We start from the raw sequence: 21821 nt of genomic DNA, 5'->3' as shown, positions 1-21821 counted from the left end.
ACATACCACTCTTCTGAATTATAATGATTTGGTTAGCTGGAATACTGAATTCCTAAGAGCTTATTAGCACTCCAGTTTTGGTTCCCCTAGATCCAGACCAAATATTTATATATTAATTTCTCAGTCTGAATTCCTTTCTCATTCTTCCACTCATCTCTCTTCCCTCCCTCATCCGAAGCCTCCCCTCCTTGCTCCCACAAGACAGAGCTCCAAGGTACCCTCCTGAGGGAAGTTTTCTCTAACCCCCAGTGAGAAACTCCCCCTTCCTTATCGCCCACTCAGCACTTTACTTTTAACGATATTAAGGAAATTTGTAACCAACCTCGGATTATGCTGTTTGAGCGTTTTCTCTCCCATAGAGAGTAAACGGCCAGAGGGCAAGGATATGGTCTTTGCATCTGCTCCCTACAGCACCAAGCATAGGACTTTACACACAGGTGCTCAATCAATATTTGCTGAAATCAATACTACAAAGCTACAGTAATCAAAATAGCATGGTGTTGGCACAAAACAGACATATGGATCAATGGAACAGAATAGAGAGCCCAGAAATAAACCCACACACCTACGGTTAATTAATCTTCGACAAAGGAGGCAAGAATATACAATGGGAAAAAGACGGTCTCTTCAGCAAGTGGTGTTGGGAAACTTGGACAGCCACATGTAAACCAATGAAGTTATAACACACCCTCTCACCATACACAATAATAAACTCAAAATGGCTTAAAGACTTAAACATAAGACCTGACACTATAAACTCCTACAAGAGAACATAGGCAAAACATTCTCTGACATAAAAATGTTTTCTTAGGTCAGTCTCCCAAGGCAATAGAAATTAAAAGCAAAAATAAACAAATAGGATCTAATCAAACTTACAAGCTTTTGCACAGCAAAGGAAACCATAAGCAAAATGAAAAGACAACCTTCAAAATGGGAGAAGATATTTGCAAATGATGCAACTGACAAGGGCTTAATTTCCAAAATATACAAACAGCTCATACAACGCAACAACAAAAAAAACAAACAACCCTATCCAAAAATGCACAGAAGACCTAAACAGACATTTCCCTAAGAAGACATACAGATGGCCAATAGGGACATGAAAGATGCTCAACATCACTAATTATTAGAGAAATGCAAATCAAAACTACAAGGAGGTATCACCTCACACCAAGTCAGAATGGCCATCATTAAAAAGTCTACAAATAACAAATGCTGGAGAGAATGTGGAAAAAAGGGAACCCTCCTACACTGTTGGTAGGCATATAAGTTGGTGCAGCCACTGTGGAAAACAGTATGGAGTTCTTCAGAAAACTAAAAATAGAATTATCCTATGATCCAGCAATTCCACTCCTGGGCATATATCCAGACAAAACTATAATTCAGAAAGATACATGCATCCCTATGTTCATAGTAGCGGCTATTCATAATAGCCAAGACATGGAAACAACCTAAATGTCCACTGATAGATGAATGGATAAAGAAGATGTGGTACACACTGCTATTTTTAAAATAGATAGCCAACAAGGGCCTACTGTAAAAAAAATTTAAAAAAAATTTAAAAAGAACTATATATGTCAGTAAATGTTAATAACATAAAAAAAGATGTGGCATACACACACACACACACACACACACACACACACACACACAATGGGAATACTACTCAGCCATAAAAAGAACAAAATAATGCCCATTTGCAGCAACATGGGTGCAACTAGAGATTATCATACTGAATGAAGCAAGTCAGAAAGAGAAAGACAAATACCATATCATATCACTTATATGTAGAATCTAAAATATGACACAAATGAACCTATCTATGAAAAAAAACAGAAACAGAATCACAGACATAGAGAACAGACTGGTGGCTGCCAAGGGAGGGGGGGTCGGGGGAGGGATGGAGTGGGAGGTTTGGGTTAGCAGATGTAAGCTTTTATAGAATGGATAAACAACAAGGTCCTACCGTATAGCACAGAGAACTATATTCAATATCCTATAATAAGTCACAATGGGAAGGAATATTAAAAAAAAGAATGCATATATGTATAACTGAATCACTTTGCTGTACAGCAGTAATTAATACAACACTGTAAATCACTATACTTCAATTTTTTAAAAATCTGCTGAAATCAAACTTGTAGAGTAGAGTCAAGTAGCTCTGGTTTATAAGGCAGGAGATCCATCAACTGATGAACAGGATAACACAATGTGGTACATCTATACAATGGAATACTATAAAGCAATAGAAAGTAATGAGGTACAGATGCATGCTATACAACTTGGATAAAACTCAAAAACATTACACAGCGAAAGAAACCAGTCACAAAAAACCAATATTGTATAATCCCATTTATATGAAATACCCAGAATAAGCAAATCTATAGTGACAGATAGCAGATTAATGGTTGCCTAGAGCTGATGGCGTTGGGGGAACGTTGTGGGTAACCGGTCATATTAGTTTGCTAAGGCTGCCTTAACAAAGTGCCACAAACTGAGAGGTTTAAAAAACAGGAAATTATTGTCTCACAGTTCTAAAAGTTAAGCCTAAGATTAAGGTGTTGGCAGGGCCATGCTCCCTTTGAAGGTACTAGGGAAGGATCTGTTCCAGGCCTCTCTCCAAGCTTCTGGCATTTCCCTGGCTTGTGGCCACATAACTCTAATCTTCACATGGCATTCTCCCTCTGTGCGTGTTTGTGTCCAAATTTCCCCTATTTATAAGGACACCAGTCATATTGGATTAGGTGCAATCCTACTCCAGGGTGACCTCATCCCAACTAACTACATCCACAATGACTATCTCCAAATAAGGACACTCTGAGGTATCAATACAAGGGGTTAGGACTTTGACATATGAATTTGCGGAGGGGGGCGGGGACATATTCAATCCATAACACTGCTAATGGCTTCTTTTTGGGGTGATGAAAATGTTCAAAAATTAGAATATGATGATGGTGGCACAACTCTGTAAATATACTAAAAAACATTGAATGGCATATTTATATAAATGGATCAGCTGTATGGTATGTAAGTTACATCTCAATAAAGCTGTTAAAAAAAAAGCGGGAGAGTTGGGTTTAAAGATTCTGCCCAAGCTCAATAACCAACCCATTGGTGAGAGTGTGTGAAACAAATTCTCTCAACACAGGTGGTGGATTTAACTTACAGAGAAGCCAAAGGCAAAGTGCCTTTATCTACCTGTTCTGTGTAAATTCCCTGTGACCCAGTGATTCACATCTAGGAGGTGATTCTCTAGAAGTACCTCTCAAAGAACATGAAGGTGTCCACTCCAGTACTATTTGTAAAAATGAAAAAAAAAAAAAAAGAAAAGAAAAAAATAGTTTGAATGCCCATCAATATGGGGGGATTAAATTGATCATGACATCTTGATTATTACTGAATCTGAGTGATGGGTATAAGGGATTCATTATATCATTCTCTCTACTTCTATGTGCATTTGATAATTTTTCATTATACGAAGTTCTAAAAGTTAATTATGGCATATGCATACAATGTACCATCACATAGCCGTATGATCTCAAAAATTTACATGGAAATGTATCCAAAATATACTCCCATACTGTGCTGTATGAACGTAAAATGGTATAGCCTTTGGCAAGGAACCCGTGGAATGGGAGGTACGATTTGTCAAAATTTAAAACATTTTAGACATATATGCTATACGACCTTGCAACTCTATTGCTAGGTATTAATCCTACAGAAATACTTGCAAATGTACTCAAAGATTATGTATAAACCTATTACTGCAGCATTATTTGTAATAGCAAGAAATTAGAAAACTGTCTATTAATAGGCAAATTTTTAAATTCCGGTTCATCCATTCAGTGGCATCCTATGTCATGATTAAGAAGAATGAAGTAGGTCTATAAATATGCTAATGTGGAAAGATATTGAAGAGAAATAATAAAAAAGCAAATTATAGAATGGTACATAAAGTATGATCTCATTTATTTTAAAACTCTATTACTTATATAATTTTTTGCTAGAATTTTATTATCAAAGTTTCAAACACTCCAAAAAGTTCTTCTGTAAATTTTTAAAAATAATTGATGATTGCCCATGTTATATTTCCAAATGAAAAAAAAATAGGTAATAAAACTTAGGATATAGTATAACCCCATTTGGATAAACTTACATGGAAATTTATACAGGGTTAAAATAAAAATCCATATGAAACAGTATGTTCAGGGTAAATGTTCACTCACTGGATGCCAGCTATCGTTGTTATCTTAAGGTAAACAGCCTGATGGTCAAGGGTTCCTCAAACTCAAGAATCAACTCTCGACTTCCTCCAAGTACACAGCTTCCCTTCGCTCTGACAAGGGTCCATCTAAGGCCAACAGGGCAGCTGACAGCTTCCTCCCATTCATTTTACCCTGTGCTCCTGCTGAAGGGCCGCCAGGAGAAATAAGCTTGAGACAAAAGAAAACCATGGACATCCTTCCTGGCTACACAGGCAGCCCTGGCTGCGGGTCCCTGAAAGGAGATAGAGCCGGAACTGGTGAACTAATCCCGACCTCCTTATCAGACAGCTCAGAACCTTGCCAAGGGAGTGCCCGGGCACTGATTCTGCAGGCAGAGACAAGAGGTACAGTTTGGCCGCCTGGAGAACCCTGCACAGCTGTATTCTCGAGATACAGTTAGGTCAAACTGGGCACGGCAGGGGAGCAGAATTGAGTTTCCTCCCAGGGGCAATGGGTTTTAAGGTCATCTTCCTAATTACATTTGGAAACCAGCTCAGGGGAATTCCCTCTTACTTCATTCTTAAATGTTTTTCCCATCCTGCAAAATACAAATAATAGCAACTATTTATTGGGCTCTCACAGTGCACCAGGCACAGTGTCCTTTAAGAGAACTGTGTTATTGAATATCACATGACACCTGATGAGGTGGCCACTATTATGAGCCCCATGATGTGGATGAGGAAACTGAGACTTGCATAGGTAAGCAACTTGCCAAAGCTTACACCTCCAGGAGGTGCAAGGAGCCAGCCTGACTCCTATGTGCCTGGATTGCAGCACTACAGTCCACTGAAATCCAAATTCTAACCTAGGCCTAGGGAAGGCAGGAGGAAAGGGAAGAAGTAGGGCAGAATAACAGAGAAGTAACACCAGTGTTCATCGAAGAAGAGCATACCAAGTAAGGACAGGGCATCCAAGAGGCAGTATGAGGCCACAGCTAAGACCCCGGGCTTGGAGTGCCCTTCCCACCCAGATGTCCTTGAACAAGTCACATGGCTCCATGCCTCAGGGTTCCCATCTGCCAAACAGGACTAACACAGGTACCTACACCTCACAGGGTTGCTGGGATGATTCAATAATAGACTGCACAACAGAGCCTGCTACATAGGCATTTCCTATGTTGTAGCTATTACTACGGCTGACGATATCATTCTTCCTATCTGACCATCATTCCTCAGCCAGAAGCTGCCTGAAGGCAGACTGTGCATCAGACAACACGAGCTGGAACTTAGGAAATGCTGATGAATGGTAACCACACATGCTATGTCTCAATATGTTTTTCTCTTGCCACTCTTACTTGAAGACAGTCACAGGGGCCACATGCAATGCTTTGCGTCACCAAGACACTTTAGAAAATATCCGTTCTTGACTCTGCATTAATGAAGCTTAGCATGTATTGAAAACCAGCTTATTTACGTGCCACGAGTGATACTACGCACAGCGTAATACATTATCGCTGGGACTTTCCTGGTGATGCAGTGGTTAAGACTCCGCGTTCCCAATGCAGGGAGCCTAGGTTCAATCCCTGGTCAGGGAACTAGATCCCACATGCATGCCACAACTAAGAGTTCACATGCCACAACTAAGAAGCCCCTGTGCCTCAACTAAGGAGCTGGTGAGCCACAACTAAGGGGCCCACCTGCTGCAACTAAGACCCAGCCCAACCAAATAAGTAAATAAATAAATATATTTTTTTAAATACATTATTGCTAAGGCTCACAAACCTGGTGTATTTGTTTCCTGTGCCTGATGTGTAACAAACTACCACAAACTACGTGGCTCAAAACAACAGAAAGCTATTCTTTCACGGTTCTGGAGGTCAAGAGAGTGAAGTTAAGGTGTTAGCAAGGCTGCACTCAGTCTAAGAGATTCCATTCCTGGCCTCTCCCAGCTTCCAGTGGCTGCCTGTATTCCTCGGCTTGTGGCTACATACTCTCATCTCTGTGGCACACTGCCTTCTCCTCTTCTGTCTGTCAGCAAATCTCCCTCTGCCTTCCTCTTACAGACATACTTGTGATTGAATTTACAGCCCACCCGGAAAATCCAGAATGATCTCCCCTTCTCAAAATCCTTAATATAGGCACACTTACAAAGATTCTTTTTGCCACGTAAGACAGCATAGTCTCAGGTTCCAGGAATTAGAATGTGGGTCTCTGGGAGGGTGGGGAACATTTTTCAGCCTACCTCATCCCGCAATGAAGTTATTTTCTATTTTCTATGCAGGACATAGAGTATAGTAAGAAACAGACAGACCTGAGTGTGACTCCTGGATCTGCCTGACATTGAGTGAATTACTCAAATTCCTCACACTTGAGTCTCCCCATTTATAAAATATGAATAATAGTAATATCTTCTAAAAAGAGCTGCCATGCGGATTAAATAAGATGGCATGTGAAATGCCTCTGCACAGTGCCTGGCTCTCAGTAAATGCTCACTGAGGAGTGAGCGTTATCGTGAACACAAATGAATAAACAACATTCAGAAGGCAAGTGACTTGCTGAAGGCCACCTAACCAGAAAGTGTCAGTGCCTGGAACTGAATCTGGGTCTCTCTGGCACCAAAGCCCGAGCATGTTCTACCCTATGGATTAGGCATTTCGGGCTTATGTGCTCACAACCTTAAGAGTCAACACATCTAGGTTATTTCAATTGTGGATGCTGCTTCATACTCTCTTCCGGCTACTGTACAGCTGCATCCCTTCAGATCACCACCTCTACTTACTGAGTTTACACAGTCTACCCTAAGAAAGCAATATCATGTTTCCAATGATTTAGAAATACTGGAGACCCTGCTTATGCAGGGGTGCGGTTAAGAGTTTGGCTTGTACAAAATCACATCAGATTGGCTGGCAATCCATCTGGTCTGCAACTCCAGGGGTTCTGGACAATATGGGAATTATAACCGAAATCAATCTCCATCTACAAAGCTACAATTGGAAACTGCATTTCAAACAGGACCATGAGGTCTCTCTGGGGCAAGGTGCCTAGCCCCAGCACTTAGAATTTAAATCCACGTAGGCATTCGCTGCCTCAGAGTCAACGCAGCAGGGTTCATTCCAGTTCCTGATACTTCAAAAAAATGTTTGAAGAAAATTTCAGACACTCACAGGGAGCTCTCTTCAAGTTCTCATGTCCCCACCCATCCATCCAACCGTTTCCTCGGCACCGGTCTCCTCGGGTTATACAACGTCGGCTGCGGGGAATGGGGAGCCCAGCTGTGTGCAGAGTTTGGAAAAAACATTCTGAATACTTTAGCTCTGCCAAATACTTGGTTAAAGAACGATATCCTCTAATTTCTTAAGCCATGTGTATTTTAAGTGAAATGTAATCCATATGTCTGTGACTCATTTAAATGCACTTCAGTGAAGCATGGTTCACCAAGAGCGCTGGGATATGTCTAAGCCTTTCGTAAGCTTCTCTTTGATCCAGGAAATTGAATTCTGCCAACGACAAATGAAGCTCCTGACAAGAGAGGGTCTAAGAGAGCTGTCCTTTATCCTAGATAAGATGTTAAAATCTATTCCTCACCCAGGAGGAAGCCGGGGAGAACTCCACAGCCTGGGTGATATGCAGAGTTTTGCTCCAGATCAGCTACGCATTTCCACCAGGCCTCCTTGGAAGAGAGATGCAGCAACAAGCGGTGGTAACTAACCTACCCCGTCTATTGCTGAAAACACTCCTCTTCTGCCTATTTCCCCCCTTCTTGGGTCCTCCAGTATTATACAACTCAAATAGGGATGAAGGGGGAAAAGCCCAGGAGCTAGATCACTCCATTAGCAGTGAATGTTAATTTTCCAGGACAATTAATTTTGTTGCTTGATTTCCAAGACAACAAAAGCAGTCTCCATCCCTAAGATATCTCTGAGGGACTGGTAAGAAGTTAAAGATATGAAGTGAGATGAAAGTCGGAAGTAGTGGTAGGTACAATAATCAGTAAACCTCCAAATGCCTAAATTCTGCCTTGACCATTACTATTCCCCATGAGGTCTGGAGGTAGATATGCACACAAAAGAAAACAAATATCCATTCTTATTAGCTAGCCTTATACAAACAGGATTTCTCTTTCGCTGAGCTGGAGCACAATGAATGGGGTGAGACCAAAGGACATCTCTCCTTTTCCCAAGCCAAAACCTAAATCTGGCCTCATTTGGACTCCAGGAAGGAAGTCCACTGAAGAGATGAGAGTTGCAGAATGTGCTTCAGAGGCTAGCAGAGAGAAGTATATAGATGGCCAAAGATCCTCTGGGCACAGCGCCCACTGGCTGAGCTGCTCATCTGCTTTTGAAGGTGATCTTGTAATGTAGTAATTGAGCCAGTGAGCATCCCGCAAGCAGGTTCAACAGTTCAGTGTGCCCTCCTCTTGGGAGAAAGTGGAGAAGGGAGAGAGCCAGGGCCTACATCTCCCTGGAGGCGACCAACTCCCCAGATGCCTACAGCTAAGGAAGATTCCATTTGATTTCAGCAAACAAACTGTTGTCCAATAGGGTTTCTGGATTGATGAGGCAGTCCTCAGAGCCTGGGGGAAATTACGTGGAGAAAAAAATATTATGGATTTATACCTCAAAATTGTGGGTTGTGGAAATAGCAGCCTATAATTTCTTCCCTGTAATTTCCCTTCTCGTGCTTATGTTGCCTAAACGGTGGGGCCTGAGCTATCAGTTCATCCCCGACTTCAAGGTCTGTGGTTTTGGGGGTATTTGCCTTTATCCCACTGCCCCCTATTTCCAGGAATGTCTACAGAACTGGAGAGTAAATGCCCTGAGGCAGGGACCTCTTTTCCATTTTCCACTTATGTGGTATCCTTTCAATAGGTAGCACAGGAAAGGCTTTTAGAACCCAACTGGGACAAAACCCTCATTCGACAGATGAGAAAGTTGAGGCCCAGGAGGGCCAACTGGCTTGTTGACCGATTCCACACTGTCTGTCTCTGAGCTCAGTACTCTCTCCACTGTACCACACAGCCCTAATCACAAGTCAGGTTCTCCTAACAACAGCTATGTACCAACAGTGGCAAATGATGGATAGGTGTGAGTAAATGTAAGACTAGGGAACATATCAGAGCAGAGTACTACCTTCATCACATACAGGTGAGTCTACAAAAACACGTGTGGGGCAACATGTAGAGTATAATCTTATTTCTGCTCCTCCCTCAGCACAAAAACAGCAGCCTGGTGTGCTTCTGTGTGATCGTGCCGATGAGTATCTACGTGCGTGCTCTCACACGCAGAGAAAAGGTCCATGGCAGGCTCACCAACTGTTCACAGTGGACTCTCCTTGTGGGTGGGAGACCTTCATTCTTTCACTCATTATATTCTGGTATTGCTACATGTTTTACAATGAGCACGTACTGCTTTTGCAATTTAAAAAAGCACAAGCTAGAAAAAAATAGTGGCTGCCATTTACTGGGTATGGAGTACAAACCAGGCACTATGCTGACCCCCTGACAGGCACCATCTCATTTCATCCTCCCAGCGGCTCTGCGGTGTGGGACTCTTATTATACCCCAGATAGGGAAACTGAGGCTTGAAGAGGACGTACGGTTAGTAAGTGGCGAGTCAGGATCTGAACCAGGACCCTCCAACATGAAAGCCGCATTGAGGTTAGCCCTACGATGTCACTCTATTCCACCTGCACTCAACAGAGAAGAGAGTGTGTGTCCCCCATGGGAATGTCATCCGTTTATCCCGTGTTGCTTCACAGCAGAAAAAGGCTGCCAGCTGCTGTGCTATGGAACTAAGGCACCTTGGGGTGTCTGCTGCCTGAGCTGAAGGCCCATTTGCTGTGCCCCTCTCTCCTGGCCTAACCCCCATGTTCCTCCATCCTCACTATTCTTGGCTATCTCTCCATGTGTGAATTCCATTAGAGGCCTGCTCACTGCTATTTCGGGCCATGCATTAGCACATGGGCTTTGATTAGACGAGAGAAGGCCAGACACTTCAGGATGATGAAAAAGAAATTAGAAATGTCCTCTCCCTCCCCTCAGAGTCCCAGAAGCCCTTGTCCACAGCTCCTAGGAGGCCTGAGAATCCAACATATGAGGAGACGTACATGGGGGCAGGGGGAGGGAATGGAAACCCTCATAACCTATTAGGACCTTTGAACCTGGCTGTTCTTGCTCCTTGGAACTGTCATCTCCCCGCTGTCCACGTGGCTCACTTCCTCACCTCCTTCAGGTCTGGACTCAAATATCAATTCACCACCAAGGCCTGCTCTGGCCACCGTTCCCAGCACCTCCCTCCCGAACCCCTGCTCTCCAGAGCCCTTATGTTCCTTTTGTTTCTGCCACGGCAGTTGTCACTGGACATACTACACATTCACTTGTGTAGTTATTGTTCCCCTCCACTGAAATATAAGATCCAGGAAGGCAGAACTGTTTTATTCACAACTATATCTGTAGTACCTGCACTGGGGCCTGGAATGCTACAGATGCATCCAAGAGGGAAAGATAAATGAATCAACTGAGGAAGTTGAGAACCAGAGCCTGAGGATCACTTAGCACAGGGCCTAGTTTCCCCCTCAAATATCATGGGATTATAAAAACTTCATAATTTTGATAAAATGTGAAAAATCAGAAAAGCAGCACCACCACCACCCCCAAGCTGTTTTGAATCCAGACTTGCACGCACCATGAATGAGAGGGCTTTGGGAAGTAAACACACTAGCAAGTCGTGTGCAGTTGGAGTTCCGCTTGCTAACACACGTTCAAAAACAAAAAGCCCAATTTAGACGAAAATAGCAGGAAGCCATCCCCAGGGATACCTGGTGAGGTCATATTGCTTGGCTCTGCTGCTTCCACTTTTGTCAAGTCTCCTGCCTGCTGCCAATTCAAGGACGCCAGGAATCACATCCAGGCCACTGCTGATCACTGGGAAACAAAAGAGCTCCAGGCAACAGACAACAGAACCACATCTCCAGGCTCTCCTCTGGAACCTCAGTGTGGGACCGTAAAACATCACAATAGTAGTCAACTATTTACTGTGCTCTCTGTAAGCACTTTGTGTACATCACTGTTCTCAGCCCTCACAACCACCCATATGAGGCTGGTGTTACTAGTCTCATTTTATAAGTGGGGACACTGAGATTCTAAAAGACGCAGCAATATGCCCCAGGTTACTCGGCTAGTAACTTGAAACTGCGTTTCTGTGACTCCAAATCCAAGAACACAAGTGATCCTCATTTCACCTCTCTCATTTACTTGCTGTGTGGCCTTAGGCAAGTGCCTATCCTTCCCTGAGTCGAAGTTTCTGCTTCCATGCATAAGACTGCTGCACTCAGTGTTTTCTATGGCATCTTCACGCTCTAACTTCCTATGACCTCTTGCAAAGACTCCAAAATACGAAGGAAGGATGAGTCCTGGGATCCCTGCTTGGCCAGTCCAACTCCAAAGGATTTGCCCATGACACTAACCCCATCACGTAGGCAGCCCAGAGGAAGCTGAGGGGTCAAATGCCCCAGCTGGAGGCAGAATAGGACAGATTAGACGGAGGTGGTGATAGGGAACAATAGACTAGAGCTAGAGGGTTAGGGCCATGAGAAACTGAAGAAGGCCCCTGAGAGAGACTAAGAACAGACCCTCTGGGGGCCTTTCCTGCGAGACCAAAGGAAGACACTACAAGGAGAAATCCCAGGCAGATTTCTGGGCCTGCGCCCTCTGCAGACACAGCCAGCTGGGTCTATTCCAGGGAAATGGGACAAAAGGAACACATTCTTGGGCTGGTTTTACTCCAGGAGTAAGGTAGGAGGAAAGTAGCAAAAATGATTGAGATGCCCATCTTTCTGGCTTCCCGAAGGCCACCACATTCTGGAGGCAGAGGAAAGACTCGGATGAAGCCCATTACTGCACAGGCTGCTTAAGTCATACTTTTACTACACTTCCGACACCACTCATCCTCCTCTGCGAGTGTCCAAAAAGCCCAAATTTGGAATAATTTATATTCTTGCTTTCCACCCAAGCTTAGCAGTCATTCCCATCCTCCTGGATATGGGAAGGTCCCTATCCATCGCCTTCTTGGCAGGGATGCATGTCATTACTCATCTGCTTCCAAGGGACTCCGGAGGCTGCCAAGAGGAGACAGGCAGTTCTGAGAGCCATGCAGCCTTATCTGCAAGGTCTGTGCGGCAGAATGTAAGTGGGACTGTTGGTGGGGAAATATCAGAAGCCCTCAGAGGACCCCGGCCAAGTAAGGAGAGCTCTCCAGTGGCCAAAGCAGATTGGGAATGGCCAAAGAATGGGCAAAAGACACAGCCGTGCCTTATGTCTATTCACCGGCTCGATAACGTGAATCAAGATACAGCTGCACTTGATGGCAAATCAACGTGGAAATATTTCTGAGCCAGGCAGCCATCCAAGAGGAGTGAGGTTAGGAAGATGGACGAACCAGCCCGATGAAGCCAGGAGACTGCTGACCATATGCCCTTATTGGCAGGAGCTCAGATGCAGCTGACCCAGAATGGACAGAGCAGCCAGGGTGTGAGCATCAAATCCCAGAACACTCCACCTTGCCTCTCTCCTTTCTGCTGTCTTCCTCTAATCTCCTTCACTTCCTGCTGTGCGCTGTGCTGGAGCTAGTAAGACAGCTGCCAAAGTCCTCCAGCCCATCCCTCCCTTCATGTCTCCCACATACACACACTCACACACACTCACGTGCAGTGAATTCTAAGAGGCCCCAGAAATACAGCCTGAGAAATTTCAAGGAAGACGTTACACAGTCCACTAATTTCACAGCAAGTCAAGAGACTGTGGAAATACTGGCTCTATAAGATGCTCCCCACAAAGGAACCCTAGCTTGAGAGCTTGGGTCACTTCGCTAACGGTTTCCTTCCAAAACAGCGGCACCTGCGTCCGGCACTGACATGCAAGTGGGTTGTTTCATTTCAGACAAAGGAGAAGTCCACTTACTCATTCTTCTCCAGGTCCAGGATCAGTTCTCGCCCCTCAGCCATCACCCTGAGCTCAGCTTTGAGTGGATGCTAAAAGCAACAACAAAGAATGTCAGTTCCTAAAAGCGGGGACGAGGCTACCAGGAAGGGGCGCAGATCTAGCACAGGGCTCTGACCTGGATCCACAGGAAGTGGATCCACAAAAAGGCTCAATCTCATTTCCAGCCCAAACATGAAATATCTTCACTCCCAGAAGGACCCAATTCCCCTCCCCCACCTGCATTCTCCTCAAAGACAAAGGAGAGAAACTCCAAGCCGAAATGTGGTTTTAAGCGCCTGCATGCAGGCCTGGTAAAGGCAAACCCTGAAAAACACGATCTTGGAAGACAAATTCTGAGCGGAGTTAGATCTGGCTTCAAGTGCTGGCTCCGACACTATAGTCGTGAATTGGGCACATTACCGAACCTCCCTACAACTCAGTTTCCTCATTTATAAGACAGAGGAGTAATAGTCAACTTTATGGGGCTCTTGTAAAGACTAAATGACATGGTAAATGTAAAGAATTTTATTACAGCGCTTGGCATACAGGAAGCCCGTTACATGTTGGCTGTTATCTAAAGTACCAGGGAAAGCCTCTTCATCATGGTCTCGTATTTTATTTTATATTGGCTCTGTTTGGATACCCCTCAATCATCTCAGAGGAGACAAGTAGAAGAACCTCCTACTAAGGTTTTAAAGGTCTGAAAGATACATTTTACACACAGGAGAAAATGTGCTGAGGGCCAAAGTAGCTACACACCCAGAAGAGACCATTTAAAGTATCATACAAATGGCCAATAAGCATAAAAAACATGCTCAGCATCACTGGTAACTTTCCCTCACCCAAAAAGATTTCTTTTTTAAGATATCTTTTAAAAAACCAAAGCAACAAAGATTTTTTTAAAACCATAAATCACAATGCAGTGGAATATACTATAGAATGGGCACTCTCACACCCTACCAGTGAGAATTTCAATGAATACTGGCTCACCGGAAAATAATCTGTCAGTATGGACCAAGAGTTTTAAAATGTTTAGGCTCTCTAACTCAGAAATAGAAGATTCTATCTGAAGGGAACAAATGGAAACACAGGCAATGGTTTATACACAAGGATGCTCATTACTTACAATAATGACTAATGAAATAGAACCTAAATGTCCAAAAATAGGAGAATGGCTAAATAACTGATAATCCATTCACATGGCAAAACATTACACAGTCACTAAAAATGATGACTTTCAATAATTTTTAAATTATCAAGAAAGTACATATGATAATGATTAAGCACAAAAAAAACATAACACTGTATGTTTTATTCACTCACACTTTTGTAAAGGGACTAAAGTAGAGCGAAACAAACCAAAAGGTTACCATAGTTACTTCTCAGCAGTGAGAACATGAGTTAATTCTATTTCCTTTTGTGCATTTTTCCATGTTTTTATAATGGCTTTATATATATACATATATATATTTTTGGACTGCGTTGGGTCTTCACTGCTGCACACGGGCTTTCTCTAGTTGCGGTGAGTGGGGTCTACTCTTCGTTGCAGTGCACGAGCTTCTCACTGCGATGGCTTCTCTTGTTGCGGAGCTCTAGGCACGCGGGCTTCAGTAGCTGTGGCGTGAGGGCTCAGTAGTTGTGGCTCGCGGGCTCTGGAGCGCAGGCTTGGTAGTTGTGGCGCACAGGCTTAGTTGCTCCACAGCATGTGGGACCTTCCTGGACCAGGGCTCGAACCTGTGTCCGCTGCACTGGAAGGTGGATTCTTAACTACTGCCCAGCAGGGAAGCCCAAGCTTCTACCCTTTTTAAGGTTGACCTCAAAGCTTAGTTCTGGCATGTATGAGAAAGTGGGTCACCTGCTTTGCCACCTCTGGCTGGGGCCTGCCTCTCCCAAGCACGTTTCTCTTATCAACTTCAAACTCCACTTCCCATTAGGGTCCTGGGCATCCCTGAAACTTTCGTGCCACTGAGGGCTCTGATGAAATCTGAACATTGTGATCTAGGATGCTTATGCAACTCTGTCCTTTGCTATTTTTTGCTAATTTATCCTACTCACTTCTCTTAACAAGGGACATTTCAAAAACATGGGGAGAGGAAGCTAGGGGGATGTTTACCCAATAACTTTCACTAAGAAATTCACTTCTCTGTTTCTGATGCCTATTTCTGATTCAGCTCCACCAATACCTATTTCTGGTCGCTGGTCCTTTGCCACTTCACTCTGGGGGGTCTGGAGCAAGGGCCCTGCCCAATCACATTAAGCATCAGAGACACAGTCCCAAGTGGGCATTTGAGGAAAAGCACACAGCAACAGAGCTGTATCAATCCCTTATCCAAGAGGTAGGTGGCCAAGAGTCCACACAAAAAAATGAAAGTTGACACAGATCAAAGCACTTTCACTTCTCCCCCAAAGAGACACAAGCTGCAACATAAGTATGAACATTTATTTTTAAGTGGGTAATCCAAAAATATTTCTCTAGTCTGGAAGATGCTCAGACACTGATATTTAAGATATGATGTTTCCAGGGGACATTTCAAGCAAAACAATGAAATAGCACCGTAAGGATGTATGTAGCTTCCCTGTCCAGATTCACTCGGTTTTTGTCTTGCAACTCCACTCTGTGCTAGGAAGGGGCAACATCACCTCTCCTAGGAAGTATAGGAGCTGACCCACTGCTTATACTTCCCCAGGGCAGGGTTAAAATGCCTTTCTCTTTTGAGCTAGATTAAACAGATCTTCAGCTCCACAGGGTATTGGAAATCTGTCCTATATATCTGTACCCCCCTTAAGACATAGTACAATATTTAGCATATAGTGTTCAACTAACGTTTGATGAATGAAGTAATTACAAAATGAGAAAAAGATGCCTGAGTGAGACCTACCTCTCCCTCTCTTGACATTCATTCATTTGTTCTTCAACAAATATTTATGGTGCCAGGCACGGTGCTAACTATGCCTACAAAATACAATGACCCAGATTCTGGGCAGACAATGGCTGGGAACAAAGACAGGATCTGAGCTCCACTTTGTTTCTCAGGCCCTTCCTGAGGATGCCCAGCATCCCACATCTGGAGGGAACAGAGAGGCGTCTATAAAAGTATCAGATCCATTCCTCGGACAATAATGGATAGGTTGGAATATCCAAGATCTTAATTTTTAAAAATAACCTTCTCTAGGACGGCCATCCATTAATTTGTCTAGACTTTTCCTGAAGCTATTTTCAGTCTCTCCTACTTTTTGATGAAATGAACGCCACACATTTATTGTCTTTAGGATAAAACATTATTTGCTTTCATTTGTCCTAATATTTTTGCTGTAAATTCCCTTATTAAATCCAAACTGGAGCATTTTTGGACATGTCTGCATTAGTCTAGGCATAACTTCATGTATTCTGGGCATTTCTACTCTCCATTTACCTTTCCAGACTCAAGGACCACAAGTCTGAAATCTTTCCTGACACAGCTCTCTCCTCTCTCTGCTACCGTAATCTGGCTCTCTTATATGTTGCCCAATAAATCACTGACCATTTGAACCCAAAGGGCTCTTGTTAACTACCCCTCCTCTCCAGCCCTCTTCCTTCTTATCCCATCTAAGCCCTATTTTATAAATGAGGAAACTGAGTTCAGAAAGTGAAAGTCCAGTAGCTGGTTACTGACATGCAGCAATCACATCTTCCTTTCCAGTTCTTTCTTGTCTCACTTGAGCTATAAGAACCAGAACCAAAGACTATCCTAGATGCACAGATACTTCCTGCAAGAACAGGATAATGTTTTCTGTCTTATTCCCAATCCCCCTTATAAAGCCCGTGCATTCTGCTGGTGTCATGGCCCAAGGAGCCTACTGAATTTTAAGATTATTGGATTTGAAGACAGATTCCTCAGTATAAGGTCCCTACCCTGCGTCTTAGTTTAAAAATAGTTTGGGTTGGGCTTCCCTGGTGGCGCAGTGGTTCAGAGTCCGCCTGCCGATGCAGGGGACACGGGTTCGTGCCCCGGTCCGGGAAGATCCCACATGCCGCGGAGAGGCTGGGCCCGTGAGCCATGGCCGCTGAGCCTGCGCGTCCGGAGCCTGTGCTCCGCAACGGGAGAGGCCACAACAGTGAGAGGCCCGCGTACCGCAAAAAAAAAAAAAAAAAAAAAAAATAGTTTGGGTTATCATTTTTCTCTCCAAGTATATTATCTCATCAATAAAGTGAAGCAGGGACATCCCTGGCGGTCCAGTGGTGAAGACTCCACACTCCCAATGCAGGGGGCACGGGTTCGATCCCTGGTCAGGGAACTAAGATCCCGCATGCCTCACAGTGTGGCCAATAAATAAATAAATAAATGAATTGAAACACATATTATGCAGAGCAAAAACTAATGACAAAATTTAATCAATCCCAGCAGAGAGTCGGTGATTTTTGTGACACATATTTGCACTTAGCTTATGTCAGCATTAACATGGATTTTTCATTTCCTCAACTACTTGCATTTAGAAGTGTTTCTAGTAGGTTGTCACACAACGAAGGAAAGCCCCATCTGGGATTTCCAAAACTGGAACACAGAGCAGAAAGAGTGGGCCAGAAACGGAACTAGTGGTGATAGCTGGGCTTCCAGGAAAGTTGAGTAGGTGACCTCAAGCCTCACAAAATGGAGTTGTCAGCTTCTGCCTGTGAAAATGAGATTCTTTGTCTTACCTTTTCCCACAAGGGGCTTTCTGTAGTCTTCCACTGAGGTATTATTAGTTCATGTTGTGGCTGGGGGCTGCCTTCCCCACTTCCTCCTGCCAACACAGGAAGCACACCATTGGAATCCCAGACCTCTGCACCCTAGCTAAGCCAGGCATGCACTGCCAACCGGAAAGACCCATACTGGGTTGTCAGGAGACCTGATGGATTCCAGGCTCTTGGCACTCACTATGGGTCAGGCACTCTGCTAGGTGCTGATAATATCGTGGTTGGTCTGTGTATACTTCAGAAAGTTTATCTTCTAGAGATGGGAAGCAGACAACACAAATATTCTCCAATGGTACCAGAGGGTCATGAAATAAAGAGACCCTGAAGAGGAGGTACCTATTTTAGAGAGGATGATCAGCAAGGATGGCATTTAATTGAGACCTGAGGGACCAGAAAGAAGATGCAAAGATCTACGGGAAGGGTGTCCCAGGGAGACAGGGCAGCAAGAGCAGAAATGGCCTTGGCCTGTTTAAGGAACAAGCAGAAGTTAGAGGTAGCTAGAACGTAGCAAACGAGAGGGGAAATTGGTAGATATGGTCAGCAAGACAGCCATGGGTCTGGTATCACAGAGGGCATGGAAAGTGTCTGGATTTTATTATAAATAGACTTGGAAGGCACAGGAGGGTTTAGACACAGAGCAATATGATCTGTATTTGGTTTTTAAAAGATCTTTCTGCCGCTGGGTGGAGATGGAGAGGGTGGAGGTGGGGGAGGGAGGCAGGAGTGCAAGTAGAAGCAGGAAGGCAAGGCTGGAGACTTGCAGGAGCCCTAGTGAGAGTTGCTGGTGGCTCAGACTAGAATGACATCAGTAAAGAGGAATGAAGTGTTTGGATTCTGGGTATATCTGGAGGGCAAGCCCCTGGGTATTATTTCCATTGAGTTTCAGTTTTCTCATCTGTAAAATGAAGACAATGATACCCACCTGCCCATCTCACAGCATTACTGGGGAGAGTTACTGTGAAAGTGCTTCCCAATCCGCAAAGCATCATCGCGTTAACCTGAGCTTCCTAAGGGCAAGTTTGCATTTTCATATCACTTTCTACTTTCCAAATGATTCTCACCACCCAGTTCTCTGTACTCAAGACAACCCTGGGAGCGAGGTAGGAGGATTCCTATTTTTCAAGAAAGGTGAACTGAAATCTGTTTGAGGAGACTTGTTCCAGGCAGGGCAGACCTCAAACATTGGTCGCAGGCAATCTTAATAAAGTGGTAATTGCTCAGGACCTAGGCAAATTAGTCTCCGTAAGAATAGGCCAAATCCACAGGACTCCTGGGGTTGAAGTGAGGACTCCAAAATTTATTCTTTCTAAACCAACCACATCAATCACCCTAGAATACAATGAGTGACACAGAAGATGGCCTAGTTGTTCTGTTAGACTGGGCCCAATTATGAGTGATTAACTTTCCTTTGAGATTACTGATATGATATATCTCAATCAAAATAGATCCTAAAAAATAACCTCATTAGAGTAGCATTAGTTTCATCATATTAGTAAAAATGAGAAGCAATTCATTCATTTACTCATTACATGTTTTCTGAGCGCTTAACTATATGCCAAATGCTATGCTAGGTGCTTGATATTCACTGGGGAATCAGGCATAGTTTCTGATCTAGTGGCTCTGATCAATCTAGAGTCTCTGCAACAAAAAGGAGTTATGCTAGTCAATGGAACATTCAAAGGAATGAAATGATCTTTATGATTGCAAAAATTATTGAAAGCAAGGCTCAATAACAGGAACACAGTACCTCTTAAGAAAAATTGTTCAAACCTTGGAAATAAGGCAAAAAGAGCAAGCAGGATGTCCTTTCAATGTCACATTTGGAGCACTGTTTAACGGGCCTTCCCACATATTAGTGAATTATCGAGAGGAAGGTACCTTTGTTTGACTTTTTTGTTTCCTATTAATGAAAGGCTATACTCTGTGAAGTTATCTGTTAACTGTAGCTTTCAGTCTGGTAGAGATGCAAATGACTTCAGTATAGTAGAAAGATAACTAAGAATTATGGTTGTTTGGCCCCATGGAGCATTGACCACTTGTGTATCTGTCCCAGCACAGGATTTCAACATTCTTTCTCCAATGCTTGTATCACTCCTGTTCCTCTAATGCTTTGAACTAGCTTTACCGTTCTATTCACTGCCTCATTAATGAATCAAATCAATCTTTGCCAACCTTTCATCCTATATTTTGTATAAGAGCCATGTTTTACTTTTTGAAAAATTATACTTCTGCGATTTCTTGAAGGAATTTATAGTCATTGAAACCATGTTTTTGGAGAATGTAATGATGTGGCAAATGCTCATAATGTGAAGTGGCATATGCAAGACACAAAACAGTACCTATGGTACGGCTCCAATTTTATCAAAATATATTTATAGGCACACACACAAAGACTGGAGAAAAGAGGAGAGACTAGGAAAGCAGCGGAAAGAAAAGCCAAAAGCAGAAAAACCGAGGAAAAGGAGAGAGAGGGAGGCAAGCCAGGGAGGGACCGACTGTTTTCTGCCTGCTCCGGGTCTCCCGCATCTCCACCACCTCCCCTGGCGCACAACGTGGGAACAAAGCCGGGGCTCCCGGCCTGGGGGTCGGCGGGGGCGCTGCCCCGAGGAGTTGCGGGGGGCGACTCCCAGCTCCCCCAACCCACCCACCTCCAAAGCCCCCCGTCTCCCGCCCCGCTACTTACTTCTGGTCCACCCCGGCAGGGCGAGCGCCAGCAGACAGAGCTGGGCAGCGCCCACGCCCCGGGGCATGGTGTCAGCTGGCCCCTCGCGCACTCTGCGTTCACCAGCACGCGGCCATGCCAGCACCCTAACCAGGCCGCGGCGCTTCTAGAACCCACGGTCGCCCAGCAGCTCCCAGCCCTGCTCCCAGCCATTGGCCGGGACGCTCCGCCCCCGGCTCCGCGGAGGAGGGGCGGGAGGAGCCGGGGGCGGAGCCAGCGCGACCCCTGGGAGCCAGGCGAGATGGGGGCGGGGGACGGGGTGGGGGGCGGTGTTCGGCGGTGCTCAGGTGCTGGCGATCAGGGGAGGGCGAGTCCGAGCCGGAGGAAGGGTAGGGATTAACGGTTGCCGCGGCCTGAGGAGGGTCGGGGACTTGGGTTTGTAGGAATTAAACTGGACCCCTCTGGGTACAGCGGCCCATTTCCTCTGTCCCGCACTGGGCTAGACGCCTTGGGTGACACTCAGGGGCTACTCACCCAGCACCGTCCTCTAGAGGCCGCCACGCTTGGACGCAGGTTCTGAAAGAGTTAACCTGGCACAGAGAACTAAGTGCTATATGGAATTGTTTTCTTAGCAAGACACAAATCAGGGATCCTTTCCTTCTGACTGGGAGGAACGGGGTGGTGAAGAGAGGATTCCCAGAGGAGAAGACGTCTGAGCTCAGGAGGAGGCGAAATGGAGCACCAGGCAGAAAACCCGAGACAGACAGACTAGGGCGGGAAAGTCCATGGTCTGTACTGGGGAAAAACTGGAATTTGGGATGGTTAGGATTTAGGGCTTTGGAGGGAACGGAGGGAGATGAGACTTGAAAATAATAATAATGACTGTCACTTACTGAGGGTTTACTGTTTGCTAGAAAAAGAAAATAATAACTAAGACTGTTAGAGCGCTTCCTAAGTGCCAGACACTGTCTTCAGCACTTTACATATCAACTTATTTAATTAATCGATCTAGGAAAAGAACTACCTTTTATGGTCCTTTAATATGTGCTGGGGACTCTCTATACATCATCTCTTTTCATTAGCCCAATGATCCCCTGGGGTAAGTACTAATAGTTTCCTGGTTTAGAGACAGAAAACCAAACCTGAGAGGCTAAGTAATTTGCCCAAGGTCACACAGCTAAAGTCAGAGTCTGGATTCAAGTCCACATCTGAATAACTCCAGAGCCTCTTACAGCACACCTTATTTTACAGATGGGTAAACTGA

General features: G+C 44.5%; 1 protein-coding gene across 1 annotated transcript in view; it reads right to left on the bottom strand.

Annotated features, from left to right (window-relative positions):
* The window catches only part of ADAM19 (ADAM metallopeptidase domain 19), an 89029-nt gene extending 68255 nt beyond the window's left edge, over nt 1–20774 (bottom strand). Inside the window, exons 1-3 of the mRNA XM_032627789.1 lie at nt 20579–20774; nt 17857–17942; nt 13161–13231 (exon numbers count right to left, since the gene is read on the bottom strand). Coding sequence (XP_032483680.1) covers nt 13161–13231; nt 17857–17942; nt 20579–20645 — 224 coding nt within the window. The 5' untranslated portion in view covers nt 20646–20774. The remainder of the gene's footprint in view (nt 1–13160; nt 13232–17856; nt 17943–20578) is intronic.
* Nucleotides 20775–21821: the final 1047 nt, after the last annotated feature.

The sequence above is a fragment of the Phocoena sinus genome, chromosome 3 (assembly GCF_008692025.1).
Source record: "Phocoena sinus isolate mPhoSin1 chromosome 3, mPhoSin1.pri, whole genome shotgun sequence".
Classification (NCBI taxonomy): domain Eukaryota; kingdom Metazoa; phylum Chordata; class Mammalia; order Artiodactyla; family Phocoenidae; genus Phocoena; species Phocoena sinus.
Note: the sequence above shows the minus strand (reverse complement) of the source record. Positions and strands in the feature narration are given on the sequence as shown.